The sequence below is a fragment of the Pteropus vampyrus genome, unplaced genomic scaffold, assembly GCF_000151845.1.
Source record: "Pteropus vampyrus isolate Shadow unplaced genomic scaffold, Pvam_2.0 Scaffold11, whole genome shotgun sequence".
Classification (NCBI taxonomy): Eukaryota; Metazoa; Chordata; class Mammalia; order Chiroptera; family Pteropodidae; genus Pteropus; species Pteropus vampyrus.
In genome coordinates, this window is record NW_011888792.1 from 12,232,363 (window position 1) to 12,255,230 (window position 22,868).

A 22,868-nucleotide genomic window follows, 5' to 3' on the forward strand; every position below is an offset into this window, starting at 1 on the left:
GTAAAGAATGTCATGACAAAGAAGCACAAAATAACATTCACTGGTATTAGTAATGCACCTTAAAAAGAGCTCCCAGACTTAAATCAGGTAAACTCTAGACTTAAACAGTTGCATTAGCTGTGTTCCCCAAAGGAGAAATGGATGGTAAAATTTAGATGTGGCATGGATGCTGACTGCTAGAAATCACCTTCCTAACAATGGCCAGAGTCCAGGAAAGTGCTCTTTTCAGTAAATCTTAGCAAAAAACAAACAAACAAACAAATGAATAAATAATGAAAGTGACAGAAAAGGACTATCATATTACCAACTGAAAAACAGAGTAATTATGTGCTCTCAGTGGAGCAAACAAGAAGCCTTTTCCTGGAAGCATGATACAGAATAAAGAGCTCTAAATATAGATTCTTAAGACCTAGCTTCTGGTTCAAGTCACATGTTTCCTGAGTTATCTGGGCAAGTTAAATCACCTTGTTAGTTAGTCCTCATTTCCTCACATAAGATAAATAAAGTTCATTTAAATCTCTTGCTTTAAAAATTAACTATGATTCACAATAACACATTTTATTTGCCAGTCGTGAAGCCACACATATCTGAAACAAAAGAGCAAGCTATTAGTCACCAAATTGATGGGCTATGACCTGCCATTTGGAAAACTGATTGATTTCTACAATTGCTTATTAAAAACAATCAAAGGGAGACTGAGGCCCAGACCTATAAAACTATAACCTCCTGATCTTTCTAACCACAGAGGTATCTTTGGTAAGAAAGGAAATGGAAATTCAAGTTCAGGCTAATATTCGAACTATTGATATTAACATTACTCAGCTGTTTAAGATTATTATATTTATTGGCTATTTGTGTTTACATAACATCAAACGATCAGTTGCTACTGCTTGCATTTTTCAACTGTTATTTGGAAGAGAACTTTTGATTCCTTAACAGTTCTCTGGCTAACAAAACTGTTTATAAAACATAAGAAGTTGTTAGTCTAAGAACATGTGCCTCAAATGATAAGGTCAATTGGCAGCAGGGACTATACTTAAGGAAAGTGGGGACAGGCAGTAAAATTCAAGAGCTGAAATTTAAAATCGCTTATAAAAACTTAATTATTTTTACTAATAATTAACATTATATTGAATACTCGGGTGACACGGGATTTCTCTAACAGATGACTTTGGCTCAAGGATTCTCCATGGGCCTGGGTGAAGAAACAATTTGAGATTCTACTTACCCCCTCTCCTTCCATGTCTCCTTCAGATTGTTAAGACCTGCATTGAGGCCGAAAGGCACTTCCCTCCCACTCTTGTTCCCTCTCCTTTATCTTTCACAGGCAGTTTCCTACAAAAATCTCTTCATATCTAACTCCATCTTGGCATCTGCTTCTCTAGGAATTTGAGCCAATAAAGTGCTTACAAGTCCAGCCACCATATTAAACTCTATGTATCATTTCATTCAATCTTCACAAAAGCCCTATGAAGACATTATTACTATTCTTATGTTACAAATAAGGAAAGAATAGAAAAGTAACTTGCCCAGTGTTACACAACTAGTGACAGAGCTGGGATTTGAACTCAAGTCTGCTTGACTTCACAGATGGAGCCGCAGACCTGAATTTAAAGCAATTTGACATTATTAAACAATAACGACAGAGACTAGACAGATCCCTAATAAAAATTTTCTGATGCCTTTGTGTGCTTCCACATATTATCACATTTAATCCTAATAAATCCATAAAGTTGATATTACCATTGATGAAGGAATTGGAGCTCAAAGAATTTAAGTAACTTCTTCAAGATCATATAAGTTCATGAGTTTGAGCTCACGCTCAGCTGTTTTACATTACATACCTTTGCCTAATTAATCAAAATGACAATTTTTTCCCCTAATTTTAGATAATTTTCATGAAAACTTCATTCAACAAAAAATTCCCCAAATGATTTAAACAGCTATACTTTTTTACCCTCTCTATGGGGGCATGCGTATACATATATATATATTAGCCATTTATAATATTTCCTGAGCCACGTCTCTTCTTGTCTACTTGTATTTTAAACAAAATTAACAGGGAAATAGCTGGACCACTGTTTCAAAAACCTATCTCCAGTAACATTTCAGCAACTGAGGCTGGGAGGCAGTATTCTTTTCCTAGTTCCTGAGGCTTTTTAATATAATTGTGCTGATTTTGCCTTTTGTCTCCTCATTCAACCATAATTTTTGAGTTCGCCACTCAAAAACTTACCTTAACCAGAGTCACCTGATGAAGTGAGTCAGAAATCTGCAGATTCATCACTTCTAATGACCAAAGCCTGGTTGTTTCCCAGCCTCTAAAAGGACACAGCCTAGCAGTAGTCTCCATTATGACTGGTAGAGACGGATGTTGAGCAGCCTGGAAATAACTTGAAAGCATTCAAATGCTGGAAAAGGTATGGTATTTTGTTTTGTTTTCTGTAGAGCAGGCATCACAGAGGGTCATGGAGCAGAAAGGGGAGATCCTGGGGGAGCCCAGTATAGGAAGGGGAGGCAGATCCAGGTCTGCTTCCACCTTGGGGGGGGCAGGTGTCCTGGAGTTACTCCTGGCTGGGGAGAGCCCACGGGTCCTCTACCCAATCTACCTAGTGACTTCGGATAGGGAAACAGGCTCAGAGAGGAGCAGGTGATTGCTTAGAGTCACAGACATCAAGAAGGGGCAAGAGCCTGGGAGGATACCGCAAGGGGGAAGGGGGAAGGGGGAAGGAGGAAGAAGGAGCAACAAGATCTCACAGCTTGAGAGACTCAGGAGTACCTGGCTGCCATCACAGGTGGGTCCCAGCACCCAGCCCCAGCCACTCAGACAACATACTTTTGGATCAGTCCCAATGTGAGTCCATGTCTCCTCAGGGTGGAAGCTCAGAAACAGGATGGCTAGATAACTCCTCAGAGCCCCCTTCCCCTTCTGGGCCAGAATGAGACATCACAACCATTCCAGTCATCTCTTTACTAGGAAGGAAAGAGGTGATCTTCAGCCAGGAGGGCACCCCGCTGGCATGGCCAGTGATGAGCTGGGGCTGGAGTGAGATAATGGGCAATTTTTCATTTTCTTTTTGGCTTATTTATATATTCGTATATTTCTGTAACAAATGAGTATTTCCACAACAAAGAAATCAAATGCCAACCCCACCTTCCACCCCATCCTGGTTATCTATACAAGTCATTGCTTATTGTAAAAAGCCTCACATCTATAACAGTACTATACTGCTATCTAGAGCTTGCCCTGAATTCAGCTTTTTTACCTTTTTTAGCCTTCACCCATCCTACATATCCAAAGTGAAGTAGTCCCTATTTTCTTTTCTGACATCTTTGCATCCTCCTATGGAACATTCTTCCCTTTTGTCCCACTGCCAAAATCCTCACCATCCTTTAAAGCCCAAACTCAGCATTACCTTCTTCATGAATTCCTTCCTCATCTGTCCTCCTGGAAGCAAAATTTCTTTGTTTCCATTATGTTTTGTTTTCAATGGTTTTGTTTTCATGTAAACTGTCCCTCAAATAAGAAATATTTGTGTATATAACTTTATCTTTCCTAGTAGACTGTAAGTGAAAACACTTGTCACCTTTGGCTAATTTATAAAGCATTTTTATATCTACCAATTTTCTTTTATCTCGATAAGATTAGGGAGAAAAGAACCAATATTTATTTAGTGGCGACTGTGTGTCAGTCAGTGTGTTCAAGGCTTTATATATATCATTTCACTTAACCCTCACAGCAGTTTCATGGATTCATTTTACATATGAAAACATAAGCTCAGAAGGTTCATTGACTTACTAAGGTCATAAACTGGCAAAAGGCATGAATGAGTTCTTTTGAAATTTTGGTCTTGTTATTTCCATTACAAAAACGTGCACACCTGCCAATGTGGAAGATACCAATAAATACATGTAAAACTCCACTCATGGTTTTCTAGCACACTAGAGTTGCTATATTCAGATAATACTTGAGAGTCAACTAAAACCAGAATTATAGAGCTAAAATGGACCTTATAGATGATCTAATCCAATCCCTTTGTTAAAGATGAGAGAGAAATATGATCCTCATAGAAATCCATCTCATCTAGTAGTAAATTAGAGCCAGAATTAAAACTCAACCAGAGACAATATAGCAAAGTGGTTAAGACTGTGGTCTTTGGAGTCAGCATTGATTCAAATCACAGCTCTGATACTGAATGACTATGTGTAACCTATGTTGATTAACAAATCTTATTTTTGCTTTTTTTTTTTCATTTTTAAAAGAATAATTATACCCCATAGTGCTGTGAGGATTAAAAGTAACATCACATAGCAGAGACTAAGCAACAATAAATATCTGGTATACTCTCATAGCCCATCTCATTGTCCAATCTTTACAGGATACCACATTGCCTTTTATGGATGACTGTGGAGTAGGCATTGTATTTCAAGGTCAAAATGAATAATGATAAGTAGGTATGAATTTATGTGGTAAGTCCCTTTTAATTTTTTTATTTTTAACAGTAAGGCATATATATGTTTACACTGTGTGTTCACCTCCCATAGTTAGATTTCTTTCTGTCACCACATATTTGACCTCCTTTAACCCATCTACTTCCCCCCTACCCTCTGGAAACCACTAGTCTATTGTCCATGTCCATCACTAAGTTCCTTTTTAAAATCTACATGCACAAATATTTTTCTGTAGACAAAAATCTTTAAAAGAAATTGTTAATTTCATATATGTTTACTGAGTTCCTACTTTTACGTCAGGCAAAGTGCTAGATGTTGGGTGTAAGATTGTGAACAAAGCTGACATAATCTCAGCCTTCATAAGCACTGAAATTTGGTTGAAAACAATTTCACTGAGATCTACCTATGGAATATGCTAAGCAAGCATCTTTCATATAGTTAAGTCAATACGATGTAATAAAGTACACATTAGAATTTAAGACTAGTTAAAAAACAAACCAAAAAAATTTGAGACTAGTTGTACATATATACATGTATCTTTCAATAAAACAAGATATTCTTTAGAATTAGAATTAAGTTCTGTCATTTCCAGTATTGGACATTTCAACCAGATTTTAGTGAATTCCCTGACAATTAGAATATTTCTATTCCTCTACATTAGAATGTTGGAATGGATAGGTTTAAGCATATTCTCTTAAAATGAGTAATAATTACCATCTGTCTGAGGGTCGTATGAGTAGAAGACAACAGTTTTGCCAATAACCAGTAAATAATAATTCCTCACGGGGTATTACAAAGTTCAATTTTATGAATATATGCTCATGCACTCTTTTCCTTTCTCTATACATACACACATACAAATATATATGTATATAAATGTGTGTGAAAAGCTGCTTAAAGAGATAGTTGATACTCTGGACTTAGAGTTACTAATATAATGATGATCTTTTGATTGCTTGTATTTGTTTAAGATAGGATGATAAAATGTTCCTTAATCCTTAACACATTAACATAAGAAATTAATCCCTTAATTCCTTAACACAAGAATGTGACGACTATCTATACAATTTTACCTGAGAGTGAAATGATTATTATGAGAGGAAGTATAGACCACAGTTTAAAAAAAAAAAAAAAAAAAACCAAAGTGTGGAGTCAGGTAGACTGGGATCAAATCTCAATTGCCATTTAATTGTATAATTTGTGGGAACATCTTTGAATTTCAGTCACAATATCTTTGAGTCTCAATATAAAATGTTTGCAACATAGGCATAGTATGATTTTTCTTGTAGAACTGTAATAAGTTTGAATAAAATAATGAATTTAAAGTGCCTGGCATCCAATAGTTATTTGTGGTTAGTATTAGTGATCGGCTATACTAATTCAAAAGGAGATATCACAAATCAAGAAAAATGATTTAAAAAAAATCACTACTTGTCTAAAAACTAGTTGCTGTATAGAAACATGTAACCTCCCTTAAATTATTATAACCCTTTCAACTGGAGAAATAAAGGAAAAACACAAGATTCAATAAAAATGGTAAAAAAAGGACTCAAGATATTTTAAAAGTTGGTTGAATTATTAATCAAAAAGATTAAAATTGTCTATGGCCACGCTACCCTGAACAAGCCGGATCTCGTCCGATCTCAGAAGCTAAGCAGGGTTGGGCCTGGTTAGTACTTGGTTGGGAGACCACCTAGGAAGACCAGGTGCTGTAGGCGTAAAAAATAAAAAAAATAAGGGATTGTAAACTGACGAGGTCCTTGTAATCTGTGAGGTCAATCAAGGGTTGCCTCGCCTAAAATAAATAAATAAATAAATAATACATTTTAAAAAGACTATAAAATCAATGTGCTGTCCTAAACATGGTGAATTACTCTCAAAAAGTAACAAGGTACTTGCTGATGCATCAGGGGCCTTGAAACGAACATACTGCATTTTTCTTTATGGTACAGTTATCCCTACAACTCTTTGGAACTGGCTGTTTTGAAGAAAAATCAGCTGCCTTTTCTGGTAAAGAGGGTGATTATTTAAATATTTGGTGGTGAGTGAAAACTACTTACTGAATAAACTATTACTCAAAAAAGAAGTTGCCAAGGTTCACTACATCGTGTATTTTAAATCTTCGGCTAAATGAGCACCTTGCCTCATATTATCCTTTCTTGGAAACAATTTCTCTTTAAAGCTTTTCTAGCTACCTCAGAATTCTCCTGAATCTTTCTAGCTACCAAAATTCTCCTGAATCTTTCATTATGGAGGAAGCCTGCAGCAGTGAGCCAGCACTTCTGAAGGCACACCTACTTCTTGATGACTGGTGTTTTCAAAAGGTAAAATGTGTTTTAGATCTAAAGCCCACTCTTGTTCTCATATCATTAGCACAAAGCTAGGAAAACAAAGTCTGTCACCCAATTCAAACTGCTGCAGGAATGTTGAATTAATTCTAAATCGGGTAAGACCCCTTCACTCCACTTCCAAAATGTTTGCTTCCCAGGCACTGCAACCCAGGGCAATGGTAACAGTACTCAAGAAGAGGATGGTTAAAGCAGTTCTCGAAAATCGAGGATGACCGAAACCTGGCAACAGGAGAGTAAGGACACTCTGATTATTGATAGAGAGACTCAAAACTAAACTGAGTCACGGTATCCGATGTCTTAGACCTTGCCCCAGGGGCACTTGGGACCCAAGGTCAACTTCCAAGCTGGAAGTAGATACTGTGAGTGGTGAAGGTAAGCAGGATTCCAGGGCCTTCTCTGGCAGCACAGTGGTTCAAGCACCACAAGGCTGGATGAGGTGGGGGACTACTGGTTCGGCCCTCTCCCGCCCATTTCTTGATTCAGCCAAGATGAGAGAGTACCGGCCGGCTGGAAATACCAGGCCCAGGAGGCAACTCAGAAAAATCACTTACCAGTCTCCCACCTCCACTTTCCAGCGCTGATCTAACAGCAGCAGCCTGGCCCTCCGGCCAGAATCCAGCCAGGAACCCTCTCAGAACACCCTGACAACGGCTAGAGAGCGTCAGTGACAACCACCCGGAAATGATAGAATAGCTTCCGGGGCCACTGAGCGCGCGGCGGGAAATTATTTCCCAGAGCCCGGATTAGTGAAGCAGGGAGTGCTGCAGCGGCAGTCGTCCACCTTGTCACCACCACCACCACCTGAAGGAAGCAGCCCAGACATTCCGGCCGGGAAGGTAAAGGGCCTCAGCTCGGAAGACACAGTGTACCTTGACTGTGGGGATGTTTCCTCCGTGCCTCCAAAGTTTCTTGCCGCTCCCGGCTGTGAGGCTGGGAAAGGGCTGGGGTGAGCGGCGGTGGGGGTGCCTACCTCTCACGCTTTCCGCAGCCGCTGTTCCCTCTCACTCACCCGACTCGTTGCGAAGTGCCTGCGTTGTTGGGCTGCAGTTGCAGACTCGGCTCCGCCTTGCCGCGGGAGGACGGGCACTGAGCCCCTCCCTGCAGTGCTGGGCTGAGCCTTTTCTCTGCTTCGCCTCCTGTTTGCGCAGCTCCATAGCTCGATCCCCTGCCAGGAATGTGCTAGGCCACCCGCGTCTCTCGTTTCCATAGAACCGACTGGGACGCTTCTCCCTGAGTCCCAGATTTCTTGGCTGCTTTCCATAACTTTGCGTCACTGCAGGTGGCTGGGATCCCCCAGGCCCACCTTGTGACAAGGAAAATCGTGTCATTCTTCCTACGAGAATTTTAAAACTTATCAGATAGTGATGATCGTATCTATGCAGGCCTTTAAATGTAACACACACACACAGACACACACACACACCTTTTCCTTAAGGGTGGGGAGATTTTAAATTTTAGCTGCTTGAAGGCTGGGAAGAAGACTTAGTGGTTATCCTGAGATTTTATACCCCCCCAAAGCCTCTGATTAAATATTGACAAAAATTTACCCAGCCTCAGGTACTCCATAGCAGGAATTTTACCCAGAAATTAGATGGAGCTTGGTTTTGGAAGTGCCGAGGTGTTTTTTTTGGTTTTTTGTTTTTTTGACAAGTGACTATCTTATACCAACAAAAGAAAAAAAAATGTTTCTGTTGAGACATTAGGAATGAAAATTTAAACAGTATAGTATACGTGTGGCAGACACTGGCTTCTGAACTTTTTCATTTATGTTATTACGTTATGCCTCAATTCCTAGAAGTATCTTTTGATGTGCAAGATGTTCTTGTCTTAGGACAGACAGTTCGTCTAACCTGTATTACAGGTGTTCAGTACACAGTTGATAGTTTGGGGTGGATTTTTGTAAGGGAGTGAATTTGATTATGTCTAAGTTAACTCAGTATTAATTTAAAAACTAGGAAGTTCAGATACTTGAATGTGTAAATGTTTATTGTAGTCTTCAATAATGCAAATAAGCCTCTATTAGACCTGTTTTTTTTAAATCCAGATTTTCTTCAGCTATCTACTTAAGTTTAATTATATGATTGTATATTTTCCTGCTTCTCTAAATCATGTGAGTCTGAAAAGGTGGTCAAATGGTTACTTTTCATAATCAAAATTCAAAACTTTAATATTTCATAATAGGTATCCAGTTTCCACCAATATCTAAAGACATTGATTTTTAATAAACCTATATAGTAAGGCTTTATTAATTCAACAGTATTTTCTTGATTATTCCAAGGTAGTCTTTTCACTATTTAAAGGAAACATTCTTAAAAACAACTCCATATAGGCTCTGAATAATAAAACCTAAAGATAATGAAGAACCTTCTTTCTCAAAAATATTGCTAAAATGGAATATTAACTGTTATTATAATTGACTCTCCTTAAATATGCTTATGGGAAATATATGCTATAAATGTACTATGTACTGTTTCTTACCTTCTAAGGACATCTTACTGCTTAAAAGTGAAATGTCCCTAAAACTATTAGGTTCATGTAGTGTTTATATTACAACTATTTGAAATAAAAAAATACAATGTTATTTTTGGTAAAAAGCCCATATAAATTCTAGTGATTAATACGAAACTCATTTTGAGAATTTTGAAAATAATAAACTTTTTCATAAGAAAAAAATGACACTCTTTAGATTGTTTTTAGAAATGTTTTGAAATTTTAGACACTGTTATTCTGATAATATAATGTTTAAATCAGCGATATTGCTGATCTAAAGTGTTTCCACCTTCTAGTAGATTGTTTCATGCATATTTTTCTGTTGTACAGACTGAAAGTAGATTGCTTTGTAAAATTGCTTAAAAGTATTAGATTAAATTCTGATAAGTCAAAATGGTATTGTAGAAAGGCATATTTTTTTTTTTTTTTTAGAAACAGACTTAGATCTTGGAATCTTGGTTTCACCATTTGCTAGCACTGTACCTTTGAGCTAGTTTCTTATCAGATTCTCTAGTATCTTCATCTATGTGTGAAAGGTAAACAGCACTTAGATTGTTGAGAAGGAAATACATGAAGTGTATAGACCACAGTAGGTACGCAGTTAAAATGAAATCGAGCTCGTTCAACTTTAGACCTTATGCTCCTACTAAGTAGTACAAACTTCCCAGGATACTAAAGCAGGTTTGACTTTTCATCCCCCATGGCTAACCAGTACAAACTATCCATTTTTTTCCCTGAACATCATACCTCTTGACCATATTCCCTAAGGGTCCCTTTATCCCTAAAACTAGCATCTCCAGTTCAGCCTGTTTCTTGGACAATACTGGATAGATTGGACATTTCTATAAATCCTCTTAGACTCTCATTTCTTCCTTACCACAGTCACTTTGCTGTTACTTTCCAGTTCCTCCTTCTAATGCCAAATTTACCATCAAAGAGACTTATCATGACTGCTTCTTTCCCAAATAATGCCATTGAAGTAAGAACATCTCTTAAGTCTTGTCACTGGAGACCTCAGTCAAATATTAATTTATATATATGTACACACACACACACACACACATCTCACTCATATCTTGGAGAGATGGGGAAGGAAACAGACCCTACATCTAAAAAAAAAAAGAAAAAAAATTCCAAAGGCTAACTGAATGAAATTAAGCCAAAGGCAGCCTAATTTGGCTCCTAAGCTCCTAAATTCTACTTGATTTTATGGTATACAGAGCCAAATAGTATTTTACTCACACAGTACAAGTACTGTGATTTATGTCCGTCCACCTTTTGGTTAAAACAGGGATCCAGCACTTTGACTCTTTAGTTTTAGCACTTATTTACTTTCTCAGTTAAATTATTTAGATAATATAAATCATGAAAATCTTTCAAACTTGAATTCAAACTTGAATTCAAACAATGTTGGTTGTATTCAAGGCTTGGTATATTTTTTCTAGAAGGAAGTTTAAAAGTAATTTGCTCTATATTAAGAAAAGTTTAAAATCTAAGTTCACATGAATAACAAACATCAAGAAACCACTAGTGTGCCTTAAAACCTCAGACCCTTAAATACATGGAGAATATTCAATGGCATGGAAGAATTATAATATAATTTTATATAAAAATTAATATACAGAACTATATAATATCTAAATTTTGTGATCTATTTTCATACAAAAAACCTTCAAGTCAAACCCTTTCCCCTGTCCCTAAATGTTAACAGTGTTATGACAGGGTGAAGGAATTAGATGTGATTTTAATTTTTCTATATATTTTGTAGTATTTTTCAAATTTTCTATAATCATGTGTTAATTAAAAGGCAAATGAGTAAAAGTTATTTTGGGGGAAGCTTTTAGTTCTTAAATGCCAATAGATAAATTGAACTTTTTAAGAAATCCCTTAGTTAAAGCATGTAACTTATAAGATGCATTATATTTTTAAAGTTCTAAAATACCATATGGCTGGTCATAAAAGAAACTGTAATATAGAATGGGAAAGGTTTCTTCTTCTTTTCCTACACAGTCCTCTTTAAACATCCCTTTTAGCCCCTCTCGGTTCCCGCATCTTCCTCTTTAACCCAGCTGTTATAACCCTGCTCTTTCACCCCACACTCCTGAACCATACCTTTGTATTTATATTCCTGCCTCTACTTTTTTCTTAGTTCTCTTTTCAACATTTTCTGGTTATGTATCACTTTCCTTAAGTATGTTATAGTTAAGTGTCGTTATAAAGAATTCATAGGACCTAAAAAGCTAGTGCAGAATATTCTTAATTATGATGAGTGCTATAGGTTTATTTGCATTTCAAACTGGCACCAACTGCAAAGGAATTTCAGGCATCAGGGATTGGCCCATGTGGGAGATATTTTGGGAAAGTGCACACCACAGAACCAGTTGCTTGCTCTGCATAAATGCCAGCTCTCTTCACAGTCATTATCTCCTTAATTGTATTATATGGTTCAAGGTAAGTAACTAGATTTTCAAAAAATTAATACAGAAAATTTAAAAATTACTGCAAAAGCATTTTCTTGTAACTAAGAATCTAGTATATAATTTTTATTTTTTGACAGTAAATAAAAACATTTAACTGTTAAATAAATGTTCTTTTTGTTTTTTTCCCCCTTTTGTTGTGTTAGGGTAGTATCTTCTGTGTGAATGTTTGAAGGACCACCACCTAAAAGTTGTAGAAAAATCTATAATTTCACTAGAAATACCACTGGTATAATTGCACTGCAATATATTTACTTGTGTTGGAAGACTTCTAGCAGTTAGCTCTTGATCATTTATACCCTAGAACCTATCACCTACACAAAACTTGACCCTACTTTTAAGGACTTTGAATTTTTCGGTCATCAATAGGTATTATACCAGTTTTGTATAGTGCTCTCTTTGAGTTCATTGACATATCAGGTTATTGTTTTATTTCCTTAATCCTGCAGGGTCATAGGAAGAACCATTAAACCACTAATTTTATCAATACAGATAAACCTATCCACGTATCTGTATGTCTATGTCTATTCCCCTGTATATAGATATCAGTTTTCCCATGGAACTTTAATGATTTATATCTGCAATCTAGGCTATTTGTGATATGAAGTATTAAAAGGTATTGCTAAATGTAAATACTGTGGCTTCAAGATCATTTTATTATAGGAAGCCATTAGATTAGGATAATGGAATTTGTTCTTTAAAAATCTGTGCTGCTTATTGTGTGTCATCACTGGGATTCAAAATTCTGTGAAAGTTTATCATAGTCTAGTTTTTCTGTAGACTGAGTAAATATTGTGCATTCTGATTTGTTTTTAATATTCATATTTGTATATCGTTTGAATCAGGATGTCCTGTTTTTTCACCTGTATTTCTTCCCTTTCCTCTTTGCTTAATTTCAATTTTATGTTTAATTGTTATTCAAAGAAAAGAAATTGCTTCATAAAGTCTTTGTTGATTTCTACTTTTAAGCACAGTTAGTTCTCTTTTTATTTTACTGTGGACTCTGACAGAAAATGCTGTTAAATATACAAAGTGGGTATTTTTATTCCATTATAAAAACAATATAATTTAAGGTGAAAACTTTGTATTATATACTGACTCTAATTAAAGTCCAAATCACTTAATTTATGCATTGAACCAAAATATGTTAAAACGTCATCCTTTAAGGATAAACATTCAAATTGTAAAGTAGCTATTATTGACCTAAAAAAGGAACATAGTATGATAGATTTTTTCTTACAGTTCTGTATAAGCATATTTAATTCTCAGGAAGCAGAAGAGTAGAATTTAAAGGATGGTCTTTAAAATTTTTTGAGTGGTGTCATTACAGTGATTTTTCTCATTGCTTTCTGTATATTCTGATTATTTAACACTAGTTTCTCTCTATCAGTAATTTAGAGTAGCCGGATAGGTAAGATTTTAGGTTTTTAAAGCTAAAGCCCTTTATTGGCCACATTTCTTGAAATAGACTACTAAATAGCTTTTGAAACTCTTAAATACATAAATAAAATTCAAGTAGTAGGTAAAAGTGACTTTCAAGAATACTTGAAAGACGAAAATATGAAAATACTCTTTTCCACTAGAATACCAAGATGATTTTCTTGTCTAGTATTTCTGAAAGGACCTATCATTTTCTAAAGGAGATTTGCATAAATGATCTATTTAAATCCCTAGCATTAATGAAAGCAGCATTTCTCCATAGTTATGGTCATATGCCTTATAATCCACATGTGGCTTTATTATATGTGTTAATATGTATTCTGCACCAGACTAAGATCATTATTATCTCTAGAAACAGAGCATAGTCTTCGTAAAGTTTTTATATATTACCAGTCTATATTAATGGGTATTATCACTCAAGGACTATGTTATGGTTAAAAAAATTAGATGATTAATATAATGAAGAGTCCCTTACACAAGAAGCTACTTATATTTTATTTACTGGTGATAGTATTTTACATATATGACTATTTCAGAAGACACCAAGCTCTACTATGTACACTTTATAATTTTGTACTGACCAGATCCTTGTAACTTTAAAAATCTTTTTGTTTTGTTGAAAAGTCTTATCCTTAAAGACACTTTATATTCTGTATGTTGAATTTTAGAATATTGGAGGGTTAATACATTACATTCCTTTTCCTCCTTTGGAACCAGTAGAGATAAATAAAAGTCAAACACATTGAGGTCAAAATATCAGCTTTTTTACTGAATAAAAATTATTTCGAAGGAGGTGGCTTTGATGTGCAACTCCAGTGTGCTTCTTAGTACCTAACCTCTAAGTGTTTTACCCGCTCAGGCAGTCAGTGCAGGCTACTACTGGCAGTTCCTTAGGCCATGTCAGAAAGCAAATATGCAGATATACTGAGCAAAGCATATCCAGTTAGTTCTCTCAAGTAGCTTCTCCTCCCAAAGCCAAAGAATGATGAAGGTTAGAGAAAAACCTGAAGTATTATTACCCTAACTAAAGGTTTTCCTCTTAGAAACTTTAAGCAAGGGAAATGAAGGTTCACTTTAACCCTTAGTAATGTTTTAATTCTTTATAGTTAGAAATTCTTTCAAATTTTACTCTAAAAGCACTCGCCACCTTTATATAAATACATAGATGTGGTTCATATATAGTTAATATAAATATATATTTAGTCTGAAAATAGAATCTCTATAAAGAACATTTTTTTACTTCACCACTTGTCTGTTTCTAGTCCTGAGTTCAGTTGTAATTTTGAGGTTTACTTTTAATTATCTTGAAAGAAACCGAATGCTATTGCTCTGCCTATGACATTAGTTAAATACAATCCAGAGCTATGGTGATAAAATTGTAGGAGAAATAGAAAATTACCCTGATTTTCTAGTCCCTACTTTCCTCACCCATAATGAAGAACTACATTTCCTCCAAGATACTATCTATTTCTAAAGTTTTAACTTCATGTAAACAAAAAAAATTGTATTCTAATCGGAAATACTGTGAGACTTTCCTTTCTTGCTTAATAAATGTGCCACCTCAATTACCACTTGTTTTGTGAACTACATTTAAATATGGATTAAGGTCCCTATCAAAAGAAATTTGAAAGCCACGATTTTTTTTTCAGTCTACTTTAGGTGATGAAATTAATATATATATATATATATACACATATATATATATAGCAGAGTTAAGGAATGTAGATTGGGAATAGTGTCCAGGTTCATTATATGTATCTACTAAATAATTTGGTATAAATGCTTTGGCAGCATGAGTTTCTCCAGTGACATACATAGTCTTCAATATCTGTCATAGACTTTAAAAGCAATATAAAATCTGATTTTTGTTGTCCACAAGTATACTTATTTCAGAAGATCTTAGCAAAATCAGTACTTGTAAGATGAAGCTAATATTATTACTCTAACATTTATGTAAGTATCTGTCCTTTTCTGAAGAATTATATTCATTCATCAGTGTATTTTAGTGGAAAGTAATGCAAACTTTATATGTTCAAACCAGAAAAAAAAGATTCACTTTATATAAGGTCACATTTTGAGAAGATAACTTTTAAAACTAATTTCTATTGTACATAAGGGATTTTAATACTGACATTTATAATTAATCTTACATGTTTAGTTCAATGTATGTTTAATGGTTTCAGTTTTTATTTTTAGCACTCATAAATAAGAAAAATAATAATGTCGACCCTGTGAATAATCTAATGTTATCTTCTTTATGTCTATGTATGTTAGATGGAAGGTGGTGCCCCAAAGCATATCATCCAGATGACAGGATTTAAGATGGAAGAAAAGGAAGCTCTAGGCAAATTGCTTTTAAAACTAGATTGCACTTTTATTAAGAGTGAGGTGAGTATAGAAACTTAATTATTAAAATGTCGAAGATACAGAAAAATAACTAGAATTGAAATACTGTCCTAAAAATGATAACATGCTCTCTTGCAATTATAAGGAAAAAAGAATGTGTTCTAAAGGCTATCTTACCTTAGTAACATTTTTATGTGGATTTTTCCTTCTAGAAATACAAAAATTGTACACACCTTATAGCTGAACGCCTATGTAAGAGTGAAAAATTTTTAGCAGCTTGTGCAGCAGGTAAGGTAACTGCCTTCCCTCTACCTTTGAAAAAAATATCTTCATGTTAAAGATAAAGTACCTTAGTCCCGGGTAAGATAGTATGTTTATATGTATATCAACCGTAAAGGTGTTTTTTTCCTGATATTTTTCTGAAAATACTTATATTTGATATAATACTTTGTGCCTTATTTTTCCAAGTAAAACTTTGTAACACATGAGAAATGTATTAAATAGGCAGAGATATTTACTTCAAATATTTTCGTGTAAGTGCTTCATATAAGAAAATATTTTAATGAAAAGATTTAGAACAAAATGCCAAAAAGAAGCTATTGAAGCTCAGCTGTTGTCAGTCAAGTTTCTTTCCTTTGATCTATCATTGGAAATAGTTAACATTTTTATCCTCTTTCTGCTCCTTCCCCTCCCCTCCATGCTGTCAATCAATGATCATCCTATTTTTTTCCCCTAAGATTTTAAACTTCATAAACCCAAATTACTACTTTATATCCTCCTGTCTCCCTTTGTCACAATTGATATTCCTTTTATAGTTTTCTGTACTATGATTGATCTAGTATATCATTAGTCCTCTACTTGAAAAACAAATTATATTTAACTGAGGTGAACTTACCATTTTTTAGAGTAATTTACAAGAAAAACACTTGGATTCATTATTGCCAACATGATTGAAAACATACACCGTCCTTGCTGTTTAAAAAGATCATTGATAACGAAACTACAGAAAGTTTAAATGTCATGAAAAATTCTCTAATTCAAAAAATTTGTTTTAGAAAGTATAACAATGATGTAGCGTTATTGAAAAAGTTTTTAACATGAGTAAGAATATAAATCTAACCCAAAATAGTGACTAGCAATAGTAATTATAATTTAAGTAATACTATATTTTACTAAGCCTTACATGAATATTTTATCTACTAATAATTAGAATCATAGGAAAGATTATATACAATGTTTAGTGATATAGGCCTCTCACTATCAAAAGATTGGAGAAAACACAGCATAGTTCAAAGATAATGTTTATAATGTAGTTTGAGTTTCATGTTGAGAAAGATTAATTTTTCAATTATAGTTGACATACAATAGTTATTATTTTCAGGTATATAACATAGCGATTAGGCATTTATACATCTGATGAAGTGGTCACCCCAATAAATCTAGTACCCATCAGGCACCATACATAGTTATTACAATATTATTTACTATATTCCCTATTCTGCATTTGTTACATCTCCGCATTGTTTTATAACTGCCACTTTGTACTTCTCAGTCCCTTTTACCTTTGTTGCCCATCCCTCCACCCCCCCTTATTTTATTTGTTAGATTGCACATATAAGTGAACTCATATGGTAGTTGTCTTTCTCTGACTTATTTCACTTAGCATAATACCCTGTAGGTACACCCACAGTGTTACAAATGGCAAGATTCATTCCTTTTTTATGGCTGTGTAATATTTCATTGTCTATACGTATCACATTTTCTTTATTCATTCGTCTGTCGATAGGTTGCTTCCATGGCTTCTTGGCTATTGTAAATAACTTTGCATCAAACATAGGGGTGCATATTTCTTTTTGAATTAGTGTTTTGGATTTTTTTTTGGATAAATACCCAGAGTTAGAATTGCTGGATCATATGGTGGTTCTATTTTTAATTTTTTGAGGAACCTCCACATTGTTTTCCATAGTGGCTGCACCAACTTACAGTCCCACTAGCAATGCATGAGGGTTGCCTTTTCTCCATGTCCTTGACAACACTTGTTTTTTTATTTATTGATGATAGCCATTCTGACAGGTGTGAGATGATAATCTCATTGTAGTTTTCATTTGCGTTTCTCTGCCGATTAGTGATATTGAGCATCTTTAATGGGTCTGTTATCTATCTGTATGTCTTCTTTGGAGAAATGTCCGTTCAGGTCCTCTGCCTATTTATTAGCTGGATTATTTGATGTTGTATGAGTGCCTTATATTTTTTGGATAGTAACTCCTTATCAGATATGTTGTTTGCAAATATCTTCTCATTTAGTAGGTTGTTTTCATTTTGTTGATAGTTTCCTTTGCAGTGCAAAAACTTTTTAGTTTGATATAGTCCCATTTGTTTATTTTTGCTTTTGCTGAAAAAATTTTTAAGACCAATATCAGACTTTTTTGTCTATCTTCTAGGAGTTGTGGTTTCAGGTCTTACATTTAAGTCTTTAATCCATTTTGAGTATATTTTTATACATAGTATAAGAAAGTGGCCTAATTTCATTTTTTTTTGCATGTATCTCTCCAGTTTTCTCAGTGCCATCTATTGAAGAGACTTTTTATTTCAATGTATATTCTTGCCTCCTTTGTCATAGATTAATTGACCATTTAGGCATAGGTTTCTTTCTGGGCTCTCTATTCTGTTCCATTGATCTATGTGTCTGTTTGTATGCCAGTACCATGCTGCTTTGATTACTCTAAGCCTGTAGTATAGTTTGATATCAGGTAGTATGATACCTCAATTTTGTTCTCCTTAAGATTTCTTTGGCTATTCAGGGTCTTTTGTGATTCAATATAAATTTCAGGATTATTTGATCTAGTTCTGTGAAAAATGCCATTGGTATTTTGATAAGGATTGCATCGAATCTATAGATTGCTTTGGGTAATATGAACATTTTAACGATGTTAATTCTTCCTATGCATGAGTATACTATATCCTTCTATTTATTTGTCTTCTTCAGTTTTGAGAAAGGTTAAATTTTATTTGATATTTGGTCTTTATTGTTTACCACTTTTCAGAACCAAATTTTTTTTGTGTGACTGATAGTTTATTTGCTTTTTAGGAAAGTGGGTACTAACTAAGGACTACATAATTCATAGTGCCAAAAGTGGCAGATGGCTTGATGAAACAACTTATGAATGGGGATATAAAATTGAAAAAGATTCCCATTATTCACCTCAAATGCAATCTGCACCTAAAAGATGGCGTGAAGAACTGAAACGCACTGGTGCTCCAGGAGCCTTCCACAGATGGAAAGTTGTCCTCCTTGTTAGAGCTGATAAACGAAGTGATTCTCTTGTAAGGTAAGATAGGTCTTATAAAAGTGAAAGCAGTTAATGAGAGAACAATTTTGCTTTGCTTGAGTACTTTTTTGTATTTCTTTGCAATTATTAGTTTAGTTCAAATGACCCATGGTGGTTTACTCTTAACTCCTAATTAAGCCAATCACACATTTAATTTGTTTGTGTCTAATGGAACAAAATATATTTTATATTGTTGATTTAAATTATTCTTGTGGTCTTTATTTTACTTTCCATGATATTTCTTTTGGCCAAGTTGAGCAAAACAATATTTTTATTTTTTTTAGTTTTAAAGCACTTTTAGATTGTTGCAGGTGAAATATTACATTATCACAAAGATTTTTTTCTGGGTTTATATAGTGTAGTCTTCATGGTTTATATATTTGTCATGATTTCATTTTTTTATCTTTTATATTTTTAAAAGGCTTCTTACTGAGTAAAATTATTCTAAGATTGCCATTACTTTTTGCGGGGAGAGGTACAGGGTTTTTCAGTCACCTTTACTGAATTGTAATTTATAAACAGTAAAATGCATGCATTTTAAGTATACATTTTGATGAGTTTGGACAAATTTATACACTCATGTTATCCCCACTACAATCGAGATCTGTAAGATTTACATTATTTTACAATGTTCGCTGTGTCTTTGTACATTTACTATTGTACCAATACTAGACAACCACTGATTGTCACTGTAGCTTAGATTTGTTATGTTGCCTTAGAGGTTCATATAAATGGGATTATACTGTATATACTCCTTTGATTTTTGACATTCAGCTACCTTGTGTGTATCAGCAGTTTATTTCTTTTTCATTGCTTAGTAGTATTCCAGGGTATAGATATATCACAATGTTATTTATTTACTCATTGATATGCATTTTTTTCTGTTTTTCTTTCTAATATGAATAAATCTGCTGTTGTACCTTTTTACTTACCCACTAACAATACATGAGAGTTCCAATTTCTTTGTAGTTACTTGGCACTATTTTTTGAAAATCATTTGACCATATTTGTTCATGGACTTCTTATTCTGTTTCACTGATATCTATCGAGACTGACAACACAATTTTAATTATTGTAGCTTTATAGTGAATCTTGAAGTCAGGTAGTATGAATCCTTCAGCTTTGTCTTTTTCAAATTGTTTTGAAGATTCTGGATCCTTTATATTTCCACATACATTTTAGAATTAGCTGGTCAATTTCTACAGAAAAGCATATGGGGATTTTAACTGGGACTGTATTAAAGCTATAGGTCAAGTTGGGGAGAACTGCGATCTTAACAGTATTGAGTTGTCCTATCAACAGACTGACTATCCCTCTAAATCTTTAATTTGTCCTTAATGTTTTATACTTTTATTATATAAATCTTGCACATATTTTGTTAAATTTAATCTTAAATACTTAATGTTTTGGGATGCTATTATAAATGGATTGCTCTGAAAGTTTTATCTGCATCTGTTGAAATAATTTGCTTTTCTCTATTTTCTGTTAATATGGTAAATTATTCTGATCAATTCTTATATGTTAAACCAACTTGTAGTCTTGAGATAAACTCTACTTCATCATACTGTATTATCCATTTTTAATAATTGTTGATTCTCTTTGAAAAAATTGTTAAGAATCTTTGTGACCTCAACCTGATAAATGACTATGACAAAATGTAAAGTTAATATCATGTTTTTTTCCCCTCCATAATTGGGAACAAGACAAGGATGATTACTCTGTCCATTTCTATTCAGCATTTTACTAGAGGAATTAGCCAGTGCAATAAGGCAAAAAAAATAAGAGGCATAGAATTGGAAAGAAAAAATTTAATGATTGTTTTTATTTCTGAAAGCCCTGGTCATATACTAAATAGTTTATGAAAAAACGCTATTTAACTAATTAGTGAATCGAGCAAGATCACAGGATAACAAGTCACTTTGTAAAAATTGTGTTTTTATATGCTAGTGATGAATAATTGGACATTGGAATTTAAAAAGCTATATAACCTTTCGTTTTTTAGCAGTTTGATTGTGTCCAGATGTGTATTTTTTTATTGTTTATTATTATTTTATTTTTCAATTATAGTTGACATTCAGTAATATTTCATATAGTTTCAGGTGTACAATATAGTGGTTAAACATTTTTATAATTTATGAAGTGATCCCACTGATAAGTCTCGTACCCACCTGGCACTATATGTGTTTATTACCATATTATTGACTATATTCTCTATGCTGTACTTTATAACTCTGCGACTATTTTGTAACCACCAATTTGTACTTCTTAATTCTTTCATCTTTTCACCTACCCCCGTACCCCTCTCTCATCTGGTAATTTTCAGTTCTCTGTATCAGTGAGTCTGTTTGTTTTTAATTTATTTTGTTTTTTTAGATTCCACCTATAAGTGTGGTCATATGGTATTTATCTTTGACTTATTTCAGTTAGCATAATACCCTTTAGGCCCATCAGTGTTGTCACAAATGGTAAGATTTCATTTTGTATGGCTGAGTAATATCCCATTGTATATATGTTCCACATCTTCTTTATCCAGATGACTATTGATGGGCATTTAGGTTGCTTTCAAATCTTGGCTATAGTAAATAGTGCTACACAAAATAGGGGTACATATATTTTTTCAAATTAGTGTTTCGGATTTCTTCAAATAAGTACCCAGAAGTGGAATTGCTAGGTCATAAGGTAGTTCTATTTTTAATATCTTGAAAAACTATAGTTGCTGCACCAATTTGCTGTCCGACCAATAGTGCACAAGGATTCCCTTTTCTCCACGTCCTTGCTAACACTTGTTTTTGATTTATTGATGATAACCATTCTGACAGGTATGAGGTGATAGCTCATTCAGTTAAAAAAAATTTTTTTTTTTACTTTTTTATAGTTTTATTTTTTTCAATTATAATTGATATACAATATTAGTTTCAGGCATACAACACATATAGACACTTCTATAACTTATGATGCGATCACCCCAATAAATCCAGTACCCATCTGACACCATACACAGTTATTACAATACTATTAACTGTATATATTCCCCATGCTATACTCTATATACCCATAACTATTCTGTAACTACCAGTTTGTACCTCTTAATCCCCTTTCCTCTTTACCTATTTCCCATCCCATAATCTGACAACCATCAAAATGCTCTCTGTATCTGTGCGATTGTTTGTTTTTTGTTTATCCTGTTCTCTAGATTCCATATATGACATTTGTCTTTCTCCGTCTGACTGACTTCAAGCAGCACAATACTTTCTAGGCCCACACATGTTATTGCAGCTGACAAGATTTCATTTCCTTTTATGGCTGAGTAATATTCCATTGTATATATACCACCTCTTTATCTGTCCACCCATTGATGGACACACAGGTTGCCTTCATATCTTGGCTCTTGTAAATAATGCTACATTGAATGTATGGGTGCACATATCCCTTTGAACTCGTGTTTTGGGTTTCTTCGTATAAATACCCATTGTAGGATTACTGGGTCTTCCTTTTGTCTCTTGTGATAGCCTTCGTTTTAAAGTCTATTTTGTCTGATATGAGTATTCCTACCTCAGCTTTTTAAAGTTTTAAAGTCTGTTTTGTCTGGTATGAGTATTACTACCTCAGCTTTTTTCTGGTTGTTTCCATTTTCTTGCAACATCTTTTTTTCATCCCTTTACTTTCAGTCTGTGTGTATCTTTCGATCTTAAGTGAATCTCTTGTAGGCAACATATGTTAGGGTCTTATTTTCTTATCCATTCAGCCACCCTATGTCTTTTGATTGGAGCATTTAATCCATTTACATTTAAAGTAATTGTTGATAGATATGTAGATTTTTCCATTTTGTTATTGATATTTTTCATTTTTATTTTTTCTTCTTAAATCCCTTTAACATTTCTTGTAATAGTGGTTTGGTGGTGATGAACTCCTTTAGCTTTTTCTTGTCTGGGAAGCTCCTTATCTGTCCTTAGATTCTAAATGATAGCTTCGCTGAGTAGAAT

At 34.1% G+C, this 22,868-nt stretch overlaps 2 protein-coding genes and 1 pseudogene across 5 annotated transcripts in view; 2 read left to right on the plus strand and 1 right to left on the minus strand.

The window, feature by feature from the left end:
- Positions 1-7,505, minus strand: part of KIAA0825 (KIAA0825 ortholog) — a 364,821-nt gene extending 357,316 nt beyond the window's left edge. The window contains exon 1 of the mRNA XM_023522742.1: positions 7,355-7,505. The gene's annotated coding sequence lies outside the window, so the exon portion shown is untranslated. The remainder of the gene's footprint in view (positions 1-7,354) is intronic.
- LOC111732132 lies at positions 6,052-6,170 on the plus strand (annotated as a pseudogene).
- Positions 7,506-7,510: 5 nt separating the features above from the next.
- SLF1 (SMC5-SMC6 complex localization factor 1) overlaps positions 7,511-22,868 on the plus strand; it is a 67,089-nt gene continuing 51,731 nt past the window's right edge. For 2 of the 4 annotated variants that reach the window (XM_023523292.1, XM_023523301.1), the window contains exons 1-4: positions 7,511-7,639; positions 15,485-15,598; positions 15,769-15,844; positions 18,645-18,885. In XM_023523292.1, coding sequence (XP_023379060.1) covers positions 15,485-15,598; positions 15,769-15,844; positions 18,645-18,885 — 431 coding nt within the window. In that variant the 5' untranslated portion in view covers positions 7,511-7,639. The remainder of the gene's footprint in view (positions 7,640-15,484; positions 15,599-15,768; positions 15,845-18,644; positions 18,886-22,868) is intronic. The other 2 variants (XM_011378081.2, XM_011378087.2) reach the window with 1 other exon arrangement.